General features: G+C 43.3%; 1 protein-coding gene across 17 annotated transcripts in view; it reads right to left on the bottom strand.

Moving 5' to 3' along the window:
* LOC107223939 (CUGBP Elav-like family member 4) overlaps positions 1-22446 on the bottom strand; it is a 530321-nt gene that overhangs the window by 24140 nt on the left and 483735 nt on the right. For all 17 annotated transcript variants that reach the window (XM_046733417.1, XM_046733411.1, XM_046733414.1 and 14 more), the window contains one exon: positions 464-543. In XM_046733417.1, the coding sequence (XP_046589373.1) occupies positions 464-543 (80 nt within the window). The remainder of the gene's footprint in view (positions 1-463; positions 544-22446) is intronic.

Below are 22446 nucleotides of genomic sequence, written 5' to 3'. Positions count from 1 at the left end.
TTGATGGATCGTTACGCAGGGCTAATCCATAATATTTTCATTTTATTACACCCCCCGAAACTGGAGGAGATCCGGAGTATCGACAGGATTTCATGGATTTTTACCTTTGGTTCAGCCTGGGTGAATATCGCGCACATACCGGGAATAGAATTCGTACGTTGATATAATTGACAAGAGATCAAGTGGCCATTCGACGATCCGCACGTCAGCTCGAATAGTTGTTTTATCCAAAATCGATACGCGGGGATTACAAAATTAGCGATGTGCCGTGTGCGACACGGAATTTTGTTTGTAGTTAATGGAATTCCATATTTTTCTAATGATCTATCAGTGTTTTGCAAAAAACATTTATTCCCGATTTGCGGTTCACCCAACCTTATCCGTGTATCAGGTCGAAGATGGTTGTGGTGTAAGACGTACTAATTTTATGAAAGGCTATAAATTCATAGCTCACATTACTTACCGGCATAGTTTGGCTACCGTGTAGAGTGTTGATCGCCGCTTGTGCTTCTTGATGCGACGAAAATTTGATAAATGCACAGCCTGAAACAGAGAAAAACAAACAACGGTTATAAAAATTATTTGGCAAAAAATACAGGCGATGAAAATAATTGCACCGCGAGTCCGACGATGAAGAAAAGAAGTACAGTTTGGAAAAAGAAAACAACAAGCTTCCTCAACTTTGTCCCCGTTTATCTGGTTGAAATATTTGCGAATAATATAAGAATCGGGAAACAATATTAAAACGCGATTTTGACTCTATATATTTGAGCCTAAACAACATTTACCTGACTCTTGGTTGTTGGTAGATCCATTTCAACACGTAACTTGAAGCTGTTACACTAGTTCTGTTGATTTCATTGGACAGATGCCTGGAACCACTCCTAATAACTGCTCATCTTACTTATCCTGCGAGAAAGTACTTTAGAGGCGTCACATAGAGTAATTTTCCAGTTTAACATAACATTTTTTAGATTCACAATGTAGCATATTATTCGATCGCGGCAGTCAATTAGTAGCTCTTATGATTTTCTAAATTTGACTAATCTCTATCCACCAAACAGATTTATCAAACCCTATGGAACAATTTAATTGAATCAACTAGAGGGTGCTTTAATATTTTGATAATATCATGAAAAAGGTATTATTTCATTAAATTTGTTAAATTAAAATCGAGATTTAGTATTCATAATTACATTTCATTCGACGAATTTTTTTTTCCAATTTTAAACAATTATTTGTTCAATTGCAAGCCTAGAACGGTAATGGGGGTCGAAAAAATGCTACACACTTATTTAAATTTACCACCGAAAAGGAACAGCCTACTTTTTCGTATTTCGCTTACTAGTTTTTGATCATTTTTTTCAAACTTACGCAGAAAACGAAGAAAAAAGGAGTCCCTATAGGACCCTCAACAATACCTTTTACCCGAGAGATGGAATTTAAAACATTGGGTTGTTTTTTCACCTCCCGTTACCGGAATACGTAAAAACAATAACATTACCGTTCTAGGTTTAATTTTGCTATCCGTAACAAAATATTGTGTTCCAACAAGAAAATTTTCAACCAAACGCGTCTTCGAATTGATTTTTTGAAAAAAACGAAAACAAAAATTTACCGCTGAGCGTACAAGCACCGCGCGTTACGGGTATAATAACGTGGGCCGTGCTGGCAGACGAGAGATGAGTCGTTTGATCGAGGCAGCCGCACGAATGTGCCCGCCTTTGACAGATACACGCTCTAGTTAGTGCAAGGCATGGCGGTGTGTCGGCTTACCGTCGTGCGTAGATACATTTCTGTATATAATGTATGCGATTCGAGCACGCGGCCGGGGCCCCCGTCTAACGGGGCGCATCAGATATAACTGGTCGTGAAAAATAAATGAAGTTTGATTAGGATATGTTTCGGGAGTGGAGAACCGGGGTTGGGTTATGTTTAAAGGGAATTAGGGCGAAAAGAGGGAGGGTGCCACGTCTGCTCAAGTATGACATGATAACGCTCTACCCTGCGTTGCGTGGCCTGCCCTCCATCGTGGAATCGCTCATGGGTGTACAGTCACTCTGTCACTCGACTCTGCGAGTCGTTCGATCGATATGGGCTAGGGACGCTAAAAAATGCAGTGGCGTTATTTCTCCAAGTCGGGTTTCGCCAATTCACCGCGTCGGTAAGCCCCGCGAAAAATACCGCGATCCAAAGCTGGAAGTAATAATCGACGATTGTCGGGGGTGTTGCTGAAGGTGTAAATTTCGAATTGATGCATGCACAATGAAGAAAAAGATAGGGACAGAGTGAAATTTTAACAGAAATCGAGGAAACGTCAAAGAAGGTGACAGCGAACTGTTTCATTTCACGGGGATTTCGAGTCACGGTATTTGCGCGTCTTGGATGCAAATGAGCCGGGATAAAGCGCTCGCTGGTTAATCAGCGGAAAGTTGTCCTCATTAAGAGCATTGTCTAGCTCCGGTTGATGATTCAAAAGATGCCTGGTAGCCGGCTAATATAAAACGTCGTCTTCTCTATTGTGCCGGTAACAAGGTCGGAGGTGTCAACTCGGTGGTTGGCACATTAATCACGTCTCCACCTCTTCGGTAAAACCGAGGCCTCCCTCTCCTGGGAGAATTCGCAACGATGCCGCGTCACTCTAGGAAAACATGATCTTTGTCCCGGCGACGTGAAACGATTCGAAGAATCACCGGAACGAAGACTACACCTGCTTTTTTCGCGCATGCGACGTTATTCTTGGTGTATTTGACGTAGCTGTATACGTATTTCGAAGGAAGAAAAAAGATTACATGAAAAACCGTTTACAATTGGCAAAGGCAATCTATGGGATAAAACGCGACTGAACGGATAGGAAGAAAAAAAAAAGAACGTACAGAGGAGCAAAGAAGTCAGAAATTAATTTGAAACTGCTCAAGTTGGAATATCCAAGGGGTGAAATGCGGTGGGCGTGGTTGCAGGGTGAAAAAAGTGGATCGTTCGCTTTCGTGCTTCTTCTTCCACTATGCAACGGAATCGTTGGGTAAAAGTCTGTAGAATGAAACAGCAGGGTAGGTATGTCAGTGGGATGGTAGGAAAGTTTGGCTGTGTATATAGGAAGAGTCGAAAACTGTGTTTGCACGTTGAAGAACAGAGAGAAATGAACAACAAACAACGGGGCAAACCACTCGCTCAAACTGTTCTTCTTCATCGAATGGCCGGTTATATTTTGTCGGTAGGTCGGTCGTCTCTATCCATCTCGACCGGCAATCAATAACCCCGTGAGACTTTCCACTCGTATATTTGATTGCTCGACAAACACGAGGAAGTTTATAGGGTGCCTACCTCGCTCAAGCTTCTTACAGACTTTTACGTTTGCTTCTTGCATTAAAACTGCTTGCTCAAGCCATCGATCTCCCCCCCCCCATACGACGGGTGTATAAGAGAACTTCGGCCGCCGGTTCGTTGCTTATGTAACCCCAAGGCTTAGGGTTAAAGGGTCGAGAGCGAGGCGGGCGGGGCTGGCTGATCCAGGATCGGGTATAACCTTGTTCGCTGTGTAGTAATTTGACACTTTTTCCCGGGATTACGTCATTATACGGACACGGAAATACACGCGACATTTGTTTGTCGGCGACCAGGCGTTATTGCAAACATTTACACACACTTACGCTGAGGCACTGGGCGGCCTATTGTATGCGAAATAGGAAAGAAATGGGTTTGTTGGCAACGCGCGTTCGCAGGGTATGGAACACAAACACCGTTACCAGCCCAGGCGCCCCTCTTGGGTTGGGTTTCGTATTTTGTTAATGGTGTTTGGTGCTTCAGTTAGCGTGCGGCGCCCAGGAAAGCAAACTCCGTACTCTTCTCACGAGGTGGCAAGGAAAACAGTCCATTACATTATTCACGACTTTGCCTTTCCAATTGTCTCCCTGTACTTTTACCAAACTTATTAATACCTTCTCGCTTGCATTATAAATGTATCCACCAAAAGCGCGTGTGATGCTTCTGAATAAGACCTAGTTTTACGTCTTTTAAAAATTTGTTCATACCTTCGCTTACCGCGTCCAGAATCAATAAATTTTTCAGATTCAGCTCTCAGAAATATACTTTCACGAAAATCTTTACTCCTAGCCGGGTAATTCAACCCTTCCTGAGATTTATATTTCCACGATGTAACCTCTGCGCGCGGTACAATAACATTCCTGCAGTATCGCCCTTGCTTAGGAGAGCATCCTCGAAAGCGAAAATGGTGAGGTCGGAGCGCGAGGATAATGCAGGCGTTAGGTGGGTATACGTGTACATCCGGATGTACGTGAAGCTGGAACAATCACCGGGTGTAGGCAGACGTGAGCTGTAATATACGTGCGTGGGGTGGCTGTACAGTAGCAGAGGGTAATAGGTTTTGATATCGCGATTTATGTTATACGTGTAATTTTAATTACAAGGTATTTGGTGTAATGAGCTTATATAATCTCTAAACTGTGCCGCAAATTAGGGAAACGGCTTAAGGGCCACGCCGGGCACGATGATGCCACACCGCCTCGAGCCGAGGGGGTGGAAGCTCGGGGGCTGGAATAGGGGGGGGGGGGATATGCTCACGTGTACGAAGGCGGCAGCCGCCGATTCGCGGACGGAAGTGAGACGGGAAAGGTGAAGGGAGACGGCGGGGTGCAGGAAGAGAGGCGGGGAAGAGAGAGAGAGAGCGAGTCCTGTAGGCTGCTGCTAACGGTAACATCCCGGGCGGATCAATTTCATTAATTAGGCCACTAAATCCGAGCGAGCACCGTACGAACTCCCCTAATTGGTACGAGGCACGTTTTATAAAGTGGTACGGGAACGACAAACGGGTACCGGTGGGGGCGGGAGTAACTGCGGCCCCAAGCTCGGCGCGTAGAGTGAGAGAGATAGAAATAGCGAGAAAGGGGGGTGGGGAGGGGGGTGGGGGGGGGGGGGGGGGGAGAGCTTAAAACGCTGACAAAGTTACAAAACACTCGCGCTCAGCCTTTTTATATCCGGAAAGGTAGAGGGAGGAGGATCGAGGTATGAGAGGAGAACCGAAGAGTCAGAAAGCTCAGAAATAAAGGCTACGCGACAGGGGTTGGCAAAACGGTAACAAAATGGAGGCAGAATTGAGGATACGGTCAGAATTCAAAAGCAGGACCGCAGCGCGGTTCCCGGAGTTCAATGGTCGTCGGTTCGCTTGGTCTCTCGAGGTGGGACCCTGGATTTAAATACTTTTCGGGATCATCGTGTGGAGTGAGAAAAGGGTGCCGGCGTCTTTTCCGCCGGAAGGGAAAACCGGCGTCTAGGTTGGCTCGGTTTTTGGTGATAGATCTCCGCCCGGTCGAGAGATGACTGACGAGAGACACGGCAGGAGCTCCAGGATGGGAAACGGGAAACGGGAAACGGGAAACGGGAGGCGAGAGATGGATCGCTATATCGCGCCACGTAACGTCATTATTGCGCAGTCACGAGGGCGAAGCGGGCGAACCTCGACGTCTCTCCGGGAGGGTAGAAACCGGACGTGTCGCGCCAGGACGTGAGCGAACGAGGACGAGCAGGATGCCTTGCCGAGGTATGACGGGAGAGAGCCTCGCCGAGTCAGAGAAGGTCTCAGATGCTCCTATAACTATCCGCCACGCTGTGGTTATAAGCCGACGATTCATCATCCGCTAATTATAACCGCTCAAATATACCCGCGGATGAAATTTCTAAGGATTTTTGATTTATTACCGCGATAACCTGCAGCGTTACACCGTGTGGTAATTGAAAATTAACTGCTGGAATTATTTTAGGGAGAGGAGTAACATCCTCCGGTTTTTCGTTTTTGTTTTGCTCAAATGTACAGCTCAATGTCAAAATATTCATCGCCCAGAAAAAAACAATCAAGAATTTCTAGTAATCTGCCTAATCTATTCTAACCTGCAATTCAACGATGGAATTGAAGTTTCTAACGATGTATTTTTAGTACAAAAACCGTTATTTCTAAACCTTAAGATTGTATGGAATTCAATAATCTGTAATCAAACAAAAGTTACTGGTGTTTCAAATTCAATTCCTTCAGTATCGTTAAAAAATTGTATAACAGTTATATTTTTGGCTTCAATGTTTTATGAATATGCCAACGCTGTATTATAGTTACAACTTCGTGTTCAACTCCAAGTCTCTGGTGGGTCTGGGTTAGACTTTTCTTTGAAGTAAGAAAGTGTACCCTGAAGTGCAGCCAATTGCGGAGAAGAATAAAGTCCTTGGCATAAGTGGGCTTATATTTTTGGCCGTTGAAGAAAATACGAAAAGAGAAATTTGAATTCGTAAAAAAATATCTCTTCCCGGAATCCCGTCATGACACACCGATTCAGGATGTGCAGAAATGGCAACCGAATTACGGGGGCGAAATTTCCGGGATGAAAATCGATCCCGAAACAATTCCAATCTCACCGTTACAGTAATCTTCGCGTTGTCCAGTTAAGCTCCCGTAAGTCGGGTCCTGCGGCGTTTCGGAGGAAACCTTAAGAAGGAGAAACGTCCCTTGGGGAATCCGCAGATTGCGCGGTAAAGTCGTATCAGGCAACGTAATATTCTTCAAGATGCAAGTTGCGCGAACGGCAGACGGGCGGAACGTCGTTTCCACAAAATGGTTGCTAAGCATCCGCGAGATGCAGGCGTAGCAGTTTCAGCCCGCACAGAAGAGTCTGACGAATGAAAAGGAAGACGTTGAGTTTCTCCTCTTTGTTGAGCAACGAATCAATACAAGCTCGAGAAAAGGTCGCTAATGACACTCGACTTTCCGATTCTACTGAAGAATTTCTTTGCAGCCTAATCATCTCGAACTTGTTCGAGAATTCCCTGGATTATATCGTGAGCCTCGGTTCCCAACTTTCACTCACATCGACACACAGCACTTGTTAAGCTCGATACATGACTGCTCAAAGCGATGATCACTGTATGTGGATCGTATTAAAGCGTTCTATCTCAGCGAATTCAGCAATCATTGTTTCTGCAGTATTTAGTTTATTGTAATAATCATTACTCTTGTACTCACGTAAGGCCGTCGCTTAGTGTAAGAATGAAATCTATACAGTCACTGAATTTCAGGATTTTGTTTTTGTACAACGACGAAAATAAAATTTGAACAAAGTACTGAGCTGCGAAAATTTAGGGGCTAGATTTTAGAGGGAGAATTGCGTCTATTTTTGTACCGTTGAACGAAAAGTAAAATTGGGGAATCCGGGGTTGGAAAAAATGGTCGGAGGTTGGAATTAATTACGGTGGCAGGTTAAAGCACCGCGGTTCTACACGTCTCTGTCCGATAGGGGGAGGAGCTAGCTGAGCTAGTCGTTCCTCAATAAATGCCAGAGCAAATATTTACGCAGTCGACAATTATGAGCAGTTTTTCTCCCCATCGTCCTTCGGTCTATATATATATATATATATATATCCCCTTTGCACTTGGCCCCAGTTTTTCCGTTTTGTCCTCGCTTCTGTATAACATAACCGTAACTGGACTCTGTCTTCGTTACGAGTTGTTTGCATTACGCAAAATTCGAACCCACCACTGCCATCTCAAGGTTTGAACGGTAATCCCGAGCATTTATACCGAACAAAGAAAAAGGAGCGAGGAGATACGGCGATTCGTCGTCTCCTGCGGGACAAGTTTCATCCGGCAATAATATTGTCTGAGTTGAATAAATGAGCGGAGCTGCAGGTTGGTGTAATTAATATTTGAATTCCCCGCGGCGTCATTACACCCCAATTTCCCAGTTCCCAAATTTATTTCTGTCCTCGGCAATACTTTGAAGAGGAAAGTTATCGGGGATGGAGCGAGACGAGATGATGTCGACTCGAAGGGGTGATACGGACACGAAATTTAAGTTTGTTGCTGCACGATCCATGCCGAGGGATGATGAGGAGCAGGATGAGGAGAAGGAGGAAGAGGATGAGGAGCCAGGAGAGCTTGATTGAGTTTCTTTGAGGCGGTCTCACCGAGCTTTATTTTCACGGTGGAAAATTACGATGAGTTTAGGTTTCACCACCATTGGTACATAGCCATGCATATACGAGTACATATATACCGGTTGCTATCACGTAGAATTTTGATCATATCTCAACGTGGCTTTAATTTCGAAATTCGATATTTCTTAGGAAATAATTTGGTGTGAGCGTTTGCAAGTGAAATAACAAAATTGGGGGAAAAAGAAACACTCGAGTGTCTTCAAGTTTTCGCTGCAAGTTTTACGCGAGCCGATATATTGAGTTCTCGGCAGCGTTAACAGCAGGACCATTAGTGTCCTGAAGGAGACGGCTAAAGTGTCGCGAAACCCGAAATCACTTGAAAGAAAAGACAAACAAAAATAAAGAAAAGAAAAACGTCATCCTGCGCCGGGAGAAGCGAACGACTGAGAATCCACCCTCCACTCCGGGGTGTGAAGAACAAGAAGGAGTGGTGACAAGTTACATACTTTGGTATCCAGTTCTCGCGTAGATTCTTCTTTAAACTTTAATTAAATAACGGGGACAAGGAGAACGCAGAGAAACCGGAGAGCTGGTGGCATAAGAAAGATAGAGATAGAGATAGGGAGATAGAGATCGTGGGGAGAGAAAGGGGAACGAAGAAAGGGTGGTAAGACGACGGATGCCCCGACACCCTGGCGACTGTGAAGTCACCGGAGTGGCGGTGACAAGTCGCGAGGTGACTTGCTAGTTATTTAATTAGTCGAGAGATCCTCTTGCGCCGGCAGTCCATGATGTTATCGTGGCTTTGCCGACTTGGTGTTTCGCCGTTTCCAACTCTACCGTATTAAGGCGTGTGCATTAGGATGCCTTTATCACTCCTGGGGCAAAATTCGCCGGATGACGTTGCGAAGAAGATACCGAAAGAGAGAAATGATTAGCGAATATCAGAGAAATCGGTTTATGAACGTTTATACTGTATGCAGAAAATGACCTCGATTTTCAACGAATTTGAGAAAAAATCTTTTTCAAATTCCCGACATGTTTCAAATAGCTGTCAATTTCAGGTTCTGAAATAAGTCTGAAGAATAGTAATAAACAAGTGAATGTGTGTGAAACGAGAAAAGAGAGTGAGAGGGAGAAAGAGAGAGAACGAAAAAAAGAAAAACAAGAAACAAACTTCCCATCGGATAACGGCTCCGAATCCTTCAGCAGTGCAAAAGTGCCGACCAGAGGTCCTGTGGGTCTGTGTGTATGTCGGTTGGTACAAAATCCAATTAAAATTTTCGGCGGAGCTTCAAGCTTTGCAAGTGCCAAAGGCAGAAGCGACGGGTTCGTATAACTTGGGCAGATAGAAAGTATGGTTGGTGTAGTATCAATGAGAACCTCAAAGGTACAAACACAAACACACACGCGTTCCGCACGTACAGTGTGCACACATGAAAGCGACGTACAGAGTGGAGCGAGGGAATGTTTGTTCGACTCGGGGAGAAATCTGCAATGCGTTTTACCGTGAACCAGTAGAAAATGCAAGTTTTTTTCAAAGTTCACGCCAACTTTTACATAAACAACGCCTCCATTCGCGTAAATCGACCTAACCGACACTGCCTGGCTGATTCCGATGCTGAACCAGAGTGAAGAGAACCGGGAGCCGATTTCTGTCGTTTGTTTTTAAAAGCTGTAAAAGCTGCCGCCATATTACCCGCAACCCCTCTTGTTCGCCTCGCACCCTGCGATCTTCTCCCCCAACCCTCAACAGTTTGAAAGGGTTGGACTCGAATTCGAGAGGCCATCACGTTCGTCTTTTATACGTACCTGTGCTCGAAAATTAATTCGTTAATAAAATGTTCGAATATAGAAACCTGTTTGGATATATGAAAAAATAATGTGTAACATACGTAATTAGTGGTCGGAAATTCAGATCACGATTGCCGTGTACTTGTAACGAAATATGTACATGACAATTTTGGAAAACGGTATACGAGACCCGAACAAAGGGACGCGGGTAGGTTTAATGAAATTATACAGAGGATACGCGTCGGCTAAAGCCTCGTTCGAATCTGAAACGGGTTTGATAAGGGCCGGACTTGCCCTTTCAATCGCTTAGTCGTGTGAAAGCAGAAACAATTCTATCGAATTGTATGTTACGCGTACAAACAAAGGAATATCGAGAGAAGAATACACAAGAATTTAATCACTTCAGCATACAAAAACGAACGAGAATTTATATGTCGATGAAGTTCTGTTCGATGGTCGGTAACTCCACTCAAGCTTTTCGTTGCCCCTACATATACACCTTCAAAAATTAAAACCATTACCGACTTTACTCTACTTCTTTGCATATAGCTTGCATCCAAATCTTTCGACTGTCAATCGCTTCACCTGCAACTAATCGCAAGTGATCACTCCCTCTCTCTCCCTCTCTCCATCTCGCCTGCGCACCGGCTGGGTATTGTGGTGCAGGGGCGGGTTTCTCCAAACAAGAGGCGAAGGTGTGAAGCGGCTCGGATGTTTACGCGTGTTTACGAATGCAAAGTGTTTGCCTGCATTGTGTGTCTACTGCGTTTGGACCGAGGGGCTGTTCGTGCGCGGATCGTGTCCGCGGGGCTGCGCTGAGCTTGCACCACGCTTGCAACCGTCGCGTTAGCACACTTGGCGGCCTGCCATATTCACCAGGAATACCTATACCCGGTATAAGGGTGGGTAAACTGCTCGTATGTCTGTTATTCGTTCGTGGGAATGAGATACGCTACCGAAGGGAGCTGAACGCAGGATGTTACCAGCTCCTCGAGGAAACTCGCGGCAACTTCTTGGTGCTTAAAAAATGTCCATTGTCATACGGTCAAATGATTTGTAGGTATTATTTTACGACCGATGTTTGTTGGTTGTGGCAAAGATAGACGGGAATAATAATGCCGAGTTATTTGGATTGCAATTAGTAAAGTTCGGAGGGCTTATTTCGTCATTTCAGATTTTCTCGGTCTGCATTAGCTCGTCCGAAAAACGAGAACACTTCATGAAAGATGGTGGTTTCAGATTGATTTTCAAACCTTTTCAACCGAGCTGCAACGTGTTACGAAGAAATTACCAAGCTTCAGTCTTTTTAGTGGTTGTACCGGGTCTTTCCAATTCCGGGATTCTAATCCTCAGTAATTACTTTTTCTTCCCCAGAAGCCGAGGCTTGGCACGGTTTTACGATGTCAACGCGACGTGGACTTATGAGGGAATGATCCCACCAAATGCGACTCTCAAGCCGGCTGCAAACTACGCATTATAGTCGAAGACTTTCGATTATCAAATGAACATAGGTCCAAGTGCTTTTGCGCGGTCGTCGATTTGTACCAGTTTACAACCGCTTTACAACGAAGAGAAAATCTTTGAAGTAACGAAATTGCTATATTGAAACTAGCGAATTCTTGATCACGAATTAAACTTTTGACAGTCGAAAATGGCTGAAAATGCTTGCGTGCAGGTACTTAATTTTATCGTATCATTAAAATATGGCAACCTTACGAGAGGCATTACCCTCGCGGAAAAGAACCCCCAACTTGGGTGTAAATTTGTACCCCTAACTTTCTTCTTATGGGAAATTAGCATTATCTATGAGTTGGGGGTACGAATTTACACCCAAGTTGGGGGTTTTTTTCCGTGAGGGTAAAGCCGTAATGTTCACTCTCACGATTTGCTTATATTAGTTGAATTGCGGTCATTAGTTGATCGGCCGGTAAACTCGGCCCTTCGCAAGTTCCTGGCCAAGCGAACAATGCCTCGTCCTTTAACATGTTTGCGATTGCACAGACGAGTTGATAAAGTGAAGTCCAGTTCCCAGCTGCTGCCAATTTGACGCGTGACATAATTACCACTGACGGGAAGGTTTGGTCGGTAAATAGAAAGTGTCAGGGCAAGTGTTGCACGTTCGGTACAAAAGGCGAGCCGCTAATGCGAGATGTTCGTGTTTGGAAATGCGTAACTCGGAAGTTTTCATGTAATATCAGCTCAATGCCCGTTAACCGGATGCGGACTTTCTCACGTACCTGATAGTTTTTGTTCCTTGATGCGCCCGTAGGACTTCGGGCCGCGCGCGAATGATTTATTAGAAATTTGTTCGGTAAGGGGTCGCGTGACCCTCTTTTCGTCGCAGGGTAAGTAAAGGGGATGAATTAGTCGCGTTTAGCTGCATTCGTGGTCGGTGAAACTTTCACCCCTGATGACACAACCTGATAATCCAGTTAGTTTAATCCCGGAATTTTTCATCCACACGACGGCGTCGATTTGCTCTCTGCATCGCGGGCCGCACGCAGGACTCGCGAATCGAAAGGCCGGAGGATGATAGTTAATCCAAAAATCAACCGCATCACCGCCATAGTTCTGAGATACCTGAGCCAAGTTTCGATCCCGAATCAAACTTTGTTCCGATCGGGCGAAACTTTTGAGCCGTTTACCCTCTCCGATCTCGCAGGAACTGCGAAGGACGGAGACGGGAAAACTATAAGCGAGAGCCGCGATGAAGAAATTAAGCTGACTTAGCGGGCTGAGCAATTTTCCTGATAGGTATATATAACCGGAGTACAGGCCGGATGTATGCGGGGTCGGTTGGTTTTGGTACAGCGGCGCAAACGAGGGTTGCGCGTCGGTGAAATTCTCGAAAAGTGATAATTTCATTCAAAGCGTTATTTTTTATTTAATCGGCGGGTGGTGGATAAAGTGAAAAAAAAAAGTTGACTGAAATACGCTAATCCGCTTAAAATGCGAAGCCTTTTTAAACTAACGAGCCTGACGTTTGAATTTTTCCGTTTTACCTTTTGGTTTTTTACTTTTCGATTTTTCAGTCCCTTCTTTCCCCGCTGCTCCGCTCACTAGCCTCCCCGTTTTTCCCCGGGAAATCCAGCAAAGGAAAACTCGTCGAAACAAAGGGGGAGAAGGTACGAAACCAAAGGAATCTGAGGCAGTTCCTATACGTCGAGAGTTTATACTTCGGGAGCTCGATTTTCAATCGACAGGAATTTAATCAGTTCGTTGCTCCGCAGGATAGAGGTAAGGGATGAAAGAAAAAGAGAACTCAGAAAATACCTAAGGAAAAAGTCCTCAGTTTTGGGGGGTGGCGAACGAACAGACACATATACCTACCTAACCAGCAGCCGCACGGCGCGGCGGGGGATAACGCGGCGAAAAGGGAAATCAATGCGGTGAATGGGCGCCTGTCACATACTATCGGAACCCTGCACTGTCACTGCGAGATATGGGAAAGATTCGGGGAGGCTGCAAGCCGAGGGTGAATTGCGGACAGGGTTTTGCAGGGCGCCATTGCGGCAGGCACGTCACGAATATCTCGTATTCGGATACGGATCGAAGGGCGGACGGGATCCGCAGGAATCAGTAACGCGAATGACGTCGATAAATAGGCGCTATTATGGAGGTAATTGGTTTCGGAGTGCGAATCGCGCGACGACCATTGCAGCACTTTCGGCGTCGGGCGATATTATCGTAAACCGAATCCTCCTCCTCCTCCTCCTCCACCTCCTCCTCCTACTCTCAGGCAAATTGCCCAACTCCTTGATTATCCTGTCGCAAAAGTCACTCCCGGTAATTCGAAGGATTTGCAATTCTCAAACTCCAGTTTCGGCCGTTACGTTACGCTGCCCTTCTCTCAAAGCGCGGTTTCATTTCGCACACCCACATTGGACTCCCTTCAATTCCACCGAACCAAGTTTCCTCTATATTATACAACGGGGACGAAAATTACACTCGAGAAAAAGAAGAAGAAATAAAAATCCTCGCTGATGATGCTGATTATTAAATTATATGGATGTGAACATTCGTAAGACGATTTTCTCTCGTTTTTTATAGAGACTTGATTTTTATTCAAATATCTTCTGCATTTGTTCAATTTTTTTTACTTCAAGTACTGTTTATGAAAGGTGAACAAGCGAAGAGCAAAACGTTTCATCAAATACTGCAGGCGACATTTCGTCAACCGTCAGGGTTTTCATACATATATTTTTTGCCTTATACGTGAATATAAAAAACGATTTCATTACGATGTTGTGGTCTGAACTCAGGCGCAGAAGCAAAACAAACCGGGATTAACTTTCTCTGTACATCGCAGATCCGAAATATGTAAAATAACAGGATGTAATCTGCCGTTGAAGATTGATTATGAGCAGAAAATGTTAATTTATTTAAGACTGCAATAAAGTTGAGTTGGGAACGATAGATAAAAGTAACGCAAAAGAAATGCACGTGATAAGAGAATAATAAAAAGTTAAAAACGATCGCAATATCATAGAAAAAAATGCTTGATTTTCATCGAGGCAAGTAAGTTTATTTCGATCGATGAATTTTCAGCCTACCCACTTGAATCTTATATTCTACGAAAAAATTTGACAACAGAATCATTCGAACCTCCTTTTCTTGTTGTTTTTGATTTCGCTGATTAGATTAGTATCGATGGAAATTAGAGTTGATTGGAAGATCGCGTCTACTTTGAGGTTGATTAGATTGCAAATAACTTGATTTGACTAAACTGTATTTAATCAGATGTAAATAGAATAACCAATTGTGGTTAGTATTTGTGTTCATCAAAGTACCTTCACGGAACAGAGACCTTAATTTCGGTATAAATTAGCACTTTAAATTTTTTCCATATGAAAATTCAGCATTATAGGATGAGTTGGGGGTGCGAATCCATACCTAGGTTGGTGTTTTTTTCCATGAGGGTACAAATTGGAGGAAACATATATTTTCTCATCGTTAGTAGTTAGAATTATAAGTAGGGGAGACCGGGGCACGATGGCCCCCCCTAATTCGCTAATTATTTTTTGTACCTTTTGAGCACCAGGTACGCGTTGTCTTGATATATCTCGAAAAAATTCATCATTATTTTGCAGTAATTGACAAACAAAAAAAAAAAAATGTCCGAAGCACGATGGATCCCTTCTAAAAAATGACAAAACAAAATCTCATTTGGCAAATTTTCAATGGGTGTCTAAAACCTATACATATTGATAGTGTAAAAACGAAGTTTTCGATTCTAAGACATCGTGACCCTTTTACCTACGAACTAGCTGCCTGAACGAATATTTATAAATAGGTTTGCATATTGCACGCGCGGCAGATGAAAGCAATATTATATACAAGCGGCATTTGGTGTAATAATATAGGATTTAGAAAGCATTGAAATTATCGAAACTATACGAAGTGGTCAAAAGTGTGGAAGAAAGAAGTGGGCGGAGTTGTCGTTCGGTTAAATATTTAATGACTTCACAAACTGGGTCGTCGCGTAGTTCTAATGGCAGTGGCGTTGAATGGCGATGGCGATGGCGACGGCGATGGCTGCGGAGGTTCGACGGGGTGGCAGGGTGCCGGGGCTGCCCAGAGATAGACCCTCGCTTTATTGTTTATTAAAATGGCGGCGATAAAATGCGTCATTCTAACGATACGACCATAGTTATTTTATATTAAGCGAGGCCTGTACTAAACGTGGCTACGTGACGCGGGAACGAATTGGGGCATTTCCTCAATGCTCCTTTTTTCCCTCCCTGGCAGCGAATTTTAACAAGATAGCTCCCGCCGCTGCCGGCAGGTAGCTTAACGTATAGCTTATATACCGACGTAGTGCGACTGTTTTATGCGTGCCCGTCACACGGTTGGTCCCAAACTTACAACTGATTTATTCTCAAACAGCTCGGTCCCATTCTCCCAAAAATATCGGCGAGATGAAACTAGCGCGCAATAATAACACGTGCAGTGATTTGGCGAAAGTCTACGAAACATTGTGATCGTACTTTGAAAAAAAAAACTAAACCGAAAGTATTCGCCCCAATGTAAAAAAACGTATGATTACGACGTTGTTGTAACCAGATACTTCAATTTCGAGTTGAAATTTCTCCAAGTTCCTAAAATTTTAAGAGTTTGGAAGGGAAGTCGTCACAGGTATTCCTGGGTCACTTGTCGTCGCCTTTTCGCGTTCTAACGTTAATGCTTGTTTAGGGCCGCCTGATTTAGCACCGGGAATTAAAAACACAATTTCCGGCCTCGCTTCCCGGTGCTCGCCAGCCGCATTTTACGCGCTGGAACGTGCCTAATAGAATTATCGCGCAATCACGGTGGCTGCCAGCCCGGCGGTCCCGTCTACCCCGCTTCGACGCGACGGCGTAAATTCATAATTTTTATTTTTCCCCTTTTTTTCAACTTGCTGATTTTTTATTCTTTTTTTTCCATTATTCATCCTCGCCGAGCTGCGTTTACACTTTCCGCAGAAATTAAACGAACAACCATTGATACTCGAGGAACGTTCTTGAAATAATTGCATCAATGTAAAAAAATTTGGTAGGACCTTGTCACAGCTGTTTATGACGAGGCGCATGCGATTTTAATGTTCAGCTAAAATCTGCACTCACTATGTTTTTTCAACATGTATTAATTCCCACAGGTATTATCGTGCGAACTTATTTTTTTCAAGCGGTTATCACTATATTGTATACGAAGTGAAGTGATCGAGTTTTAACGTAATCAAAAATAATTCTATTCATGCGTTTTTGCTCGACCTGAAAATGCAAGCTCGACAAGCAAGAGCGATGAAATTTTTATCATTTGATTTATGTAATTTGCATTAAAAAAAACCAGCTCGCGTAATTGATAACCAACAACTTGAATACCGGCGGGCTTAACCGCGTATATAAGCGCTTATTGCACAGCATCATCGAGCGGAATTACAAAAATTTTACGCTGTGTAGTTTGGTTCGTTTATTTTTAATTAAGTGAAACATAACGAGAGTTTTTCTCCACCGACGCTTAAAGCGGGAAATCATCTCAGACCTAAGATTGAAGCCACAGCATTTGACATCATAATTATTTTATCACGCGGCGAGATTTGAGACATTTCTTCCTTTACGATAATTATGATTTTATTTGTTTATTAATTATGACATGTGATTATGACATATGATTTTTCTGATTTGTTTTCAGATTTTAGAAAGTAAGTTTTATCTTCCAGTTTTTAAATCATATTTCAGATAGGCCTAGTCGGAAAATTTTGAATAAACTTGCGACTGCGTTTTTTGTCATGTACTTTCATACAAAAAATTATAAAGCCAATCTGAGACATCGGCATAGAATCTTGATCGCGATGTCATGGAATGCCCCATATATATTTGAACTTTGAATGTGTAGCTATCAGCTACTTTTTCAGCTAACTTTTTGGATGAATTTGATCATTCTCCCCGTTGGATTGAAACCGATTAAACAAAAGATCAAAAAAAAAAAAAGTAAGACGATGTGGTGATTTCCCGACTGGAATTACAATTATGCGTCGCACGTTATAAAAAGCTTTTCAAATAATCGATGAAAACGGAGCGATGCAATGAACAAAGAAAGGATACCAGCGATTGAAATCATTTTCGCATTGGCGCGACGGTGTTCATCAAATTGGAAATCAATGCGGCAAACGCCGAAGTAACGTTACAAATATTAATTGAATTCTCCTTGTTTTTTTGTTCATACGGGTAGAATGACTTGACTGGAAACGTATGAGCCGTCGATAAATGCGAATGAAGTAAAAAAGTGATAGTAGAATTGTGCAGAAAGCGAAGAATCATGAAGCGCGGGGAATTTTTCTGCCTATTTTTTCTCTCCTGTCTCTGCTCTCTATTTTTTCATTTTCCCCTTGTTTTTTTCTCAATCTTTCCTTCCTCTCCCCCCCCCCCCCCTCTGCCCTTCTCTCATCTAACGTACTTGAAAAACCGGGGTGCATGCTAATACGGCCGGGTTTTCTTTTGAGGTGGAATTTTCCATGGAGATGAGACCCCGTCGGGATGTAGGCTCCGAGCTTTCATCCCCACGGGCAGAGGGGGGAAGAAAATCCGACCACGCACTCAGCTTGTTCTCCTTTCTTATATGCGTACGCCATAATAAAGGGACTAAGAAAGGCTAAGTCCCAAAATCCCGAATGCAGCATCTCCGTCGCGTCAATCAAGGAAACAAGTTCGTCTCATGTTATTGCACGCATTACGTCCGAGTCGATGTCGTTTCCGGGTTTGTTATTGACACTCTTTCCCACCCTTCTTTACCCGGGCGAAATAAACACTAGCAAATTATCGTCGCCTGGTCCTTCCACCTCTGCAGATCAGGGTATCGAGGGATGTTAAGTCCTCGCGTCGCGGAAAAGGGGAAGAAAATAAAGGGAGCAAGGGAGGGGGAGAAAAGAGAGACTCGTTAATCCGTTGCGCCCCAACAAGCCTTGGAAGAGACAAATGTGGATAAAATTCGGACATTTGTTTCAACGACACTGGCAGCGCCCCCCAGCCGCGTTATCCTTGTTCGCGCGATGCTCCAAGGGGTGAAATTCATGTGTTTCAACCCTGCGCGGTTCGTCCTCGAACACCGAGGTCTGCGTGGGTAGAAACGTCATACCCGCACACGTCTGCACCGTAGATACGCACATCCGTCCCGACTTTGACAATCAAACCCCTTTCGTACACGATAATCCAATCAGCCGTGTCCTGCGATTTGCATCTCGTAACGCCCGCCCTCCACACCCTCCACCACCTACTCGGGCCAATTAAAACCGTTTCGATGGTCAGTAATTGGGAGTTTACGTCGGTCGAACGGCGCCTAAATCTCTGTGGGTACAACTGTAAAATCCATTGCCGCGTTTCATCGCCCAAAATCCAGAGACGACCATTTGATCCGGTACAAGAAACGGTTCGGAATCAACTTGGAGGTAATATTAAAGGAAATTGAAAAATTTTGCTCCAGCATTTTCGGCTTGAAAGATATTTTTATGGTTTTTGTTTACAAAACTCTGCAAAGTTTTAAGAAATTTTCGCATAACTTTCGAGTGGATTTGTGAAAGAAAATTACTGCAGACAATTTTTTTTTTCTTCACTCCAATCAATTCATGGGAATTTTTGGAAAGCAAGTAGCAAAAGTAATGATTCTTCAAGAAACGCGACATTACTCGAGAAAATTCTGTAAACGGTGAAAAAAATTAATTTTTCACAGCATGTTTCGAAATTACCACATTGATCACAAAATTTTAGAAATATTTTTGCGGATATTTTTGTTTGAGATAAAATTGGAGGGAAGAATTGTCGGTCGGATATCGTGAGCTTCGCCCTACGGGGATCATGGACACGACAGATTCAGTTAAGCACGCAAGCTAGCAGCTCGTGCAAGTTTTATAGAAGGGTGACGGGGGTTTTTCAGCGGCCGTTAGGGCGCCGTCGACGGGGTAAAAAACGTCCTTTAAACGAAACGTCCAAGGACTGGTAAATGCCTCCATTACCTTTTAGCCCTGCGGGGGGTTCATCCGCACACACGCGTTATATACTATACTTCTGGGAGGGTGGGGAGGCAGTTTTAACATCCCGTTGTTCGCTCTTCAGCTTATGCGTCATACGATGGGCATAACCGCTTGGTCACGTAATGCAGCAAATTAGGTACTTGTTTCGCGTAATGTTCCGAAGCATTTGTTTTTTTTTTTTTGTTGCTGTCACCGGATACTCGAATGGATGAACGCCATCGGCAATTACGAAAAATAATGATCTAGCTGACGAATATCAATGAATTTAATCTGAACCGTGGAACGAACTTCGGGTCGTTAATTTCATCCACCTTTCACCTCATCTAGCGATTTACTCATGACTTTGACGGGTTGATTGCAAACTTTTTTGATTGACAAAATTATCCACTTTCGTGAATAATCAGTCTTGGCGCGACGCGTTGTTTGCCTGCTAAACGACACCGCTTTCCACTATCTTCGATTACACATGCACGAGACTCGTGGCGGGATGTCATCGATTATTTCGATAATCACCGGTACTGGAAAATTACTGATTCGCTGATGTGATACACGTATTCACCCCGACGAATCATCCCCTTCCACTGTTATTAAATTGCTCAGTCATTGTTCATTTAACGTTGTCATGTTATTTGCACGTTGTCGATTTTTATCAACAGTTTTTGTGGAGAGGAAATTTGTCAATGACTGAATATTCACAAAGAACTTTAACGTTGTTGTTCTGTAGTATGCATTAAATGATGTATTTGCTTTTTAACCTTATCGTTCGTAAAATTGTGATTTGTAATTTCGGATTCTGTTTTATCACGTCATTACGTACTTGTATCAAATTAATCACGTATTCTGACAAATCGGATGAAGTACTAACGGAAAAAAATCAGACCCTAGTTCAATTCTCGAATACATAGAAAGTTTAACAAACGGAATAAGACTTCGTACTGAAACAGTTGGATTCAATTTGAACCCGTGAATCAGGGAGTAACAACTTTGAAGCTATACAAAGGCTTTCAAGACAGTTTCCAGTACCCATTTACAGAAGAAAAGAGGCTTACGCAATCCAGTCAAATGGATCGGGAGTGTTCCCACAGGTTGTTTTTCACATCTTTGGGGTCAGAAAATTGTCACGCCTTACTTACCAACCGTAAAATAAATAAGAAATTGAAACTTATCTGTGTCCTAAATATGTGACGGATTTAAAAAAAAAAAACAAATAAATATCAAAATTGAATTCTGAATTTTCGCATCATTAATATCCTGACTCTATTATTCCTGGCCTGAAAAACAGGTCAAAGAATCAATTTATTAACTCGAACTTGTACGAAGCAGACGATGTCACGCATCGTTCGAAAATTGCAGACAAATTCTTCCGTTATACTGCGAGTGATCGAAAACCATGAGCATATATTATATATTGAGTGTCATTTGACGCGGACTGATTTCAATGTAGTGAAATTCCCTCGAGTTTGAATGATCCCGATATCCATGCGCACATCCACGTACAGGATGTGCTTTTGGTCCCCCAATCCGACGGCGAGTATAACCCGTTGAGAGGGGCAACCGCAGCGGCATTTGATAACGTGCGGCAGTCGCGACGATGCGGACGCGGAATGGGTAATGCGCGAATGCAAAGGTTTATGGGCAATACCGCGTATTTATGGTTGATGCGACAGGAGCAGAAGGGGCCGAAAGCCAGCGAGATGTGCGTCGGTGGATATAAACTGCGTATTTTTGCGATCTGGCGCGATGACTGCCCGACGGATTTGGATGTCGGCTACGTAACGCTTCTATTCGGTTCAAGCCATTCGCTGAAAGCTGAGCCATCGAACCTGGCACGGCGTATAGAGACGACGTCGACGACGACGGTAATCGTATTAATATATTGGACTCGTAAATCTCTACCACCGGCCACAATGCCCCTCATACCGGAATGGGGAGGCTTTTCTCCCCGGGAGATGACGTAACTTCCGGGGAGCCTAATATTAAGTGCAACGTACGACGTCGCGAAGAAAGGAGGCGGCCATCCTTGCCCCGTTGTCTCCGAAACCGGGGCGCTCCAAAATACACCCGATTATTTTACCCCCTACATATATTACCAAGTGACGTTATACTCCCAGCTTAATATCGAGTTACCGATTCAACGCCCAAGGCCATTACCTACTCTGGAACGCCATGGATTTCTCTGATAAGCTATGCGTTGTAGAAAAATTCGACAGAGTCTCAGGGATTAGACCTTACCTCTCTAGACGCGAACGGTTGATTCTTTTTTTTTCTTTGTCATCCTATAAATTTACGTCCTCCAAAGATTCTTCCAAATTTTTTCACTTTCTGAATTCGATAACGACAGAACGTGGTTCAGCCAGCTTGTATGAATATATTTGCCACAAGAGATCACGTATAATGATGTTAATTTATAGTCGATATGATGCAGAACTTTGGAAGCCTTGATTGCTTCCAATCGGAAAATTCCCATTCTTGCAGCTGCTTCTGAATAATCAATTAAAAATTATCTAACCGATGGATTTAGATTGAAAAAAAGTACACATAATGACAGTATCAAATAATGATGACAATAATAATAATGATAATAATAATAATAACGACTGATGCCACTGAATTTCGCTTCGAATATGGTAAACTTATCTCCATAGATTCATTTGATTGATAAAAATAATAACCATCAAACGGGATCGATCAAGATGAAATGGATGTTCGACAGTAATGATAGTATGAGTCATTTTTTCTCACGTTGATAAGAATCCAATTATACGATAGAAAAATTCTGAAATAACTAATGCATCGTCACTTGGGTCATTAAAACCATCTACAGGTATGTGTGTATACCTAAAAATAAATTGATTCAAGACAATAGCAACGTCATGCCTCAGAATTCATATACATATATTTGCAGGAAAATCGTAAACATATCCAGTAATTCGTATATAGTTGTATAGTTTCTTCCAAGAGCAGATAAGCTCGTAATGGAATAACACGAGGTCGCGTAAGGTGCCCATTATTCACTATCGGAACGGCCCATCTCCGGGATTCTATATACGTGGGTATATCATTACCCTTTTACACACGTAAATCCATCGCGTCGTATGTAACGCAAGAAAAATGTTTGTTGTTTTTTTTTTTTTTTGATTTGATCATTTCTTACATCTTAGGTTGATTCAACACGGTTTAAGTCGGAGAGCATTTTTTTATTCTCGTTACAA

Source organism: Neodiprion lecontei, chromosome 3 (genome assembly GCF_021901455.1).
Source record: "Neodiprion lecontei isolate iyNeoLeco1 chromosome 3, iyNeoLeco1.1, whole genome shotgun sequence".
NCBI lineage: Eukaryota > Metazoa > Arthropoda > Insecta > Hymenoptera > Diprionidae > Neodiprion > Neodiprion lecontei.
This window is presented reverse-complemented; position numbering and strand designations above follow the sequence as displayed.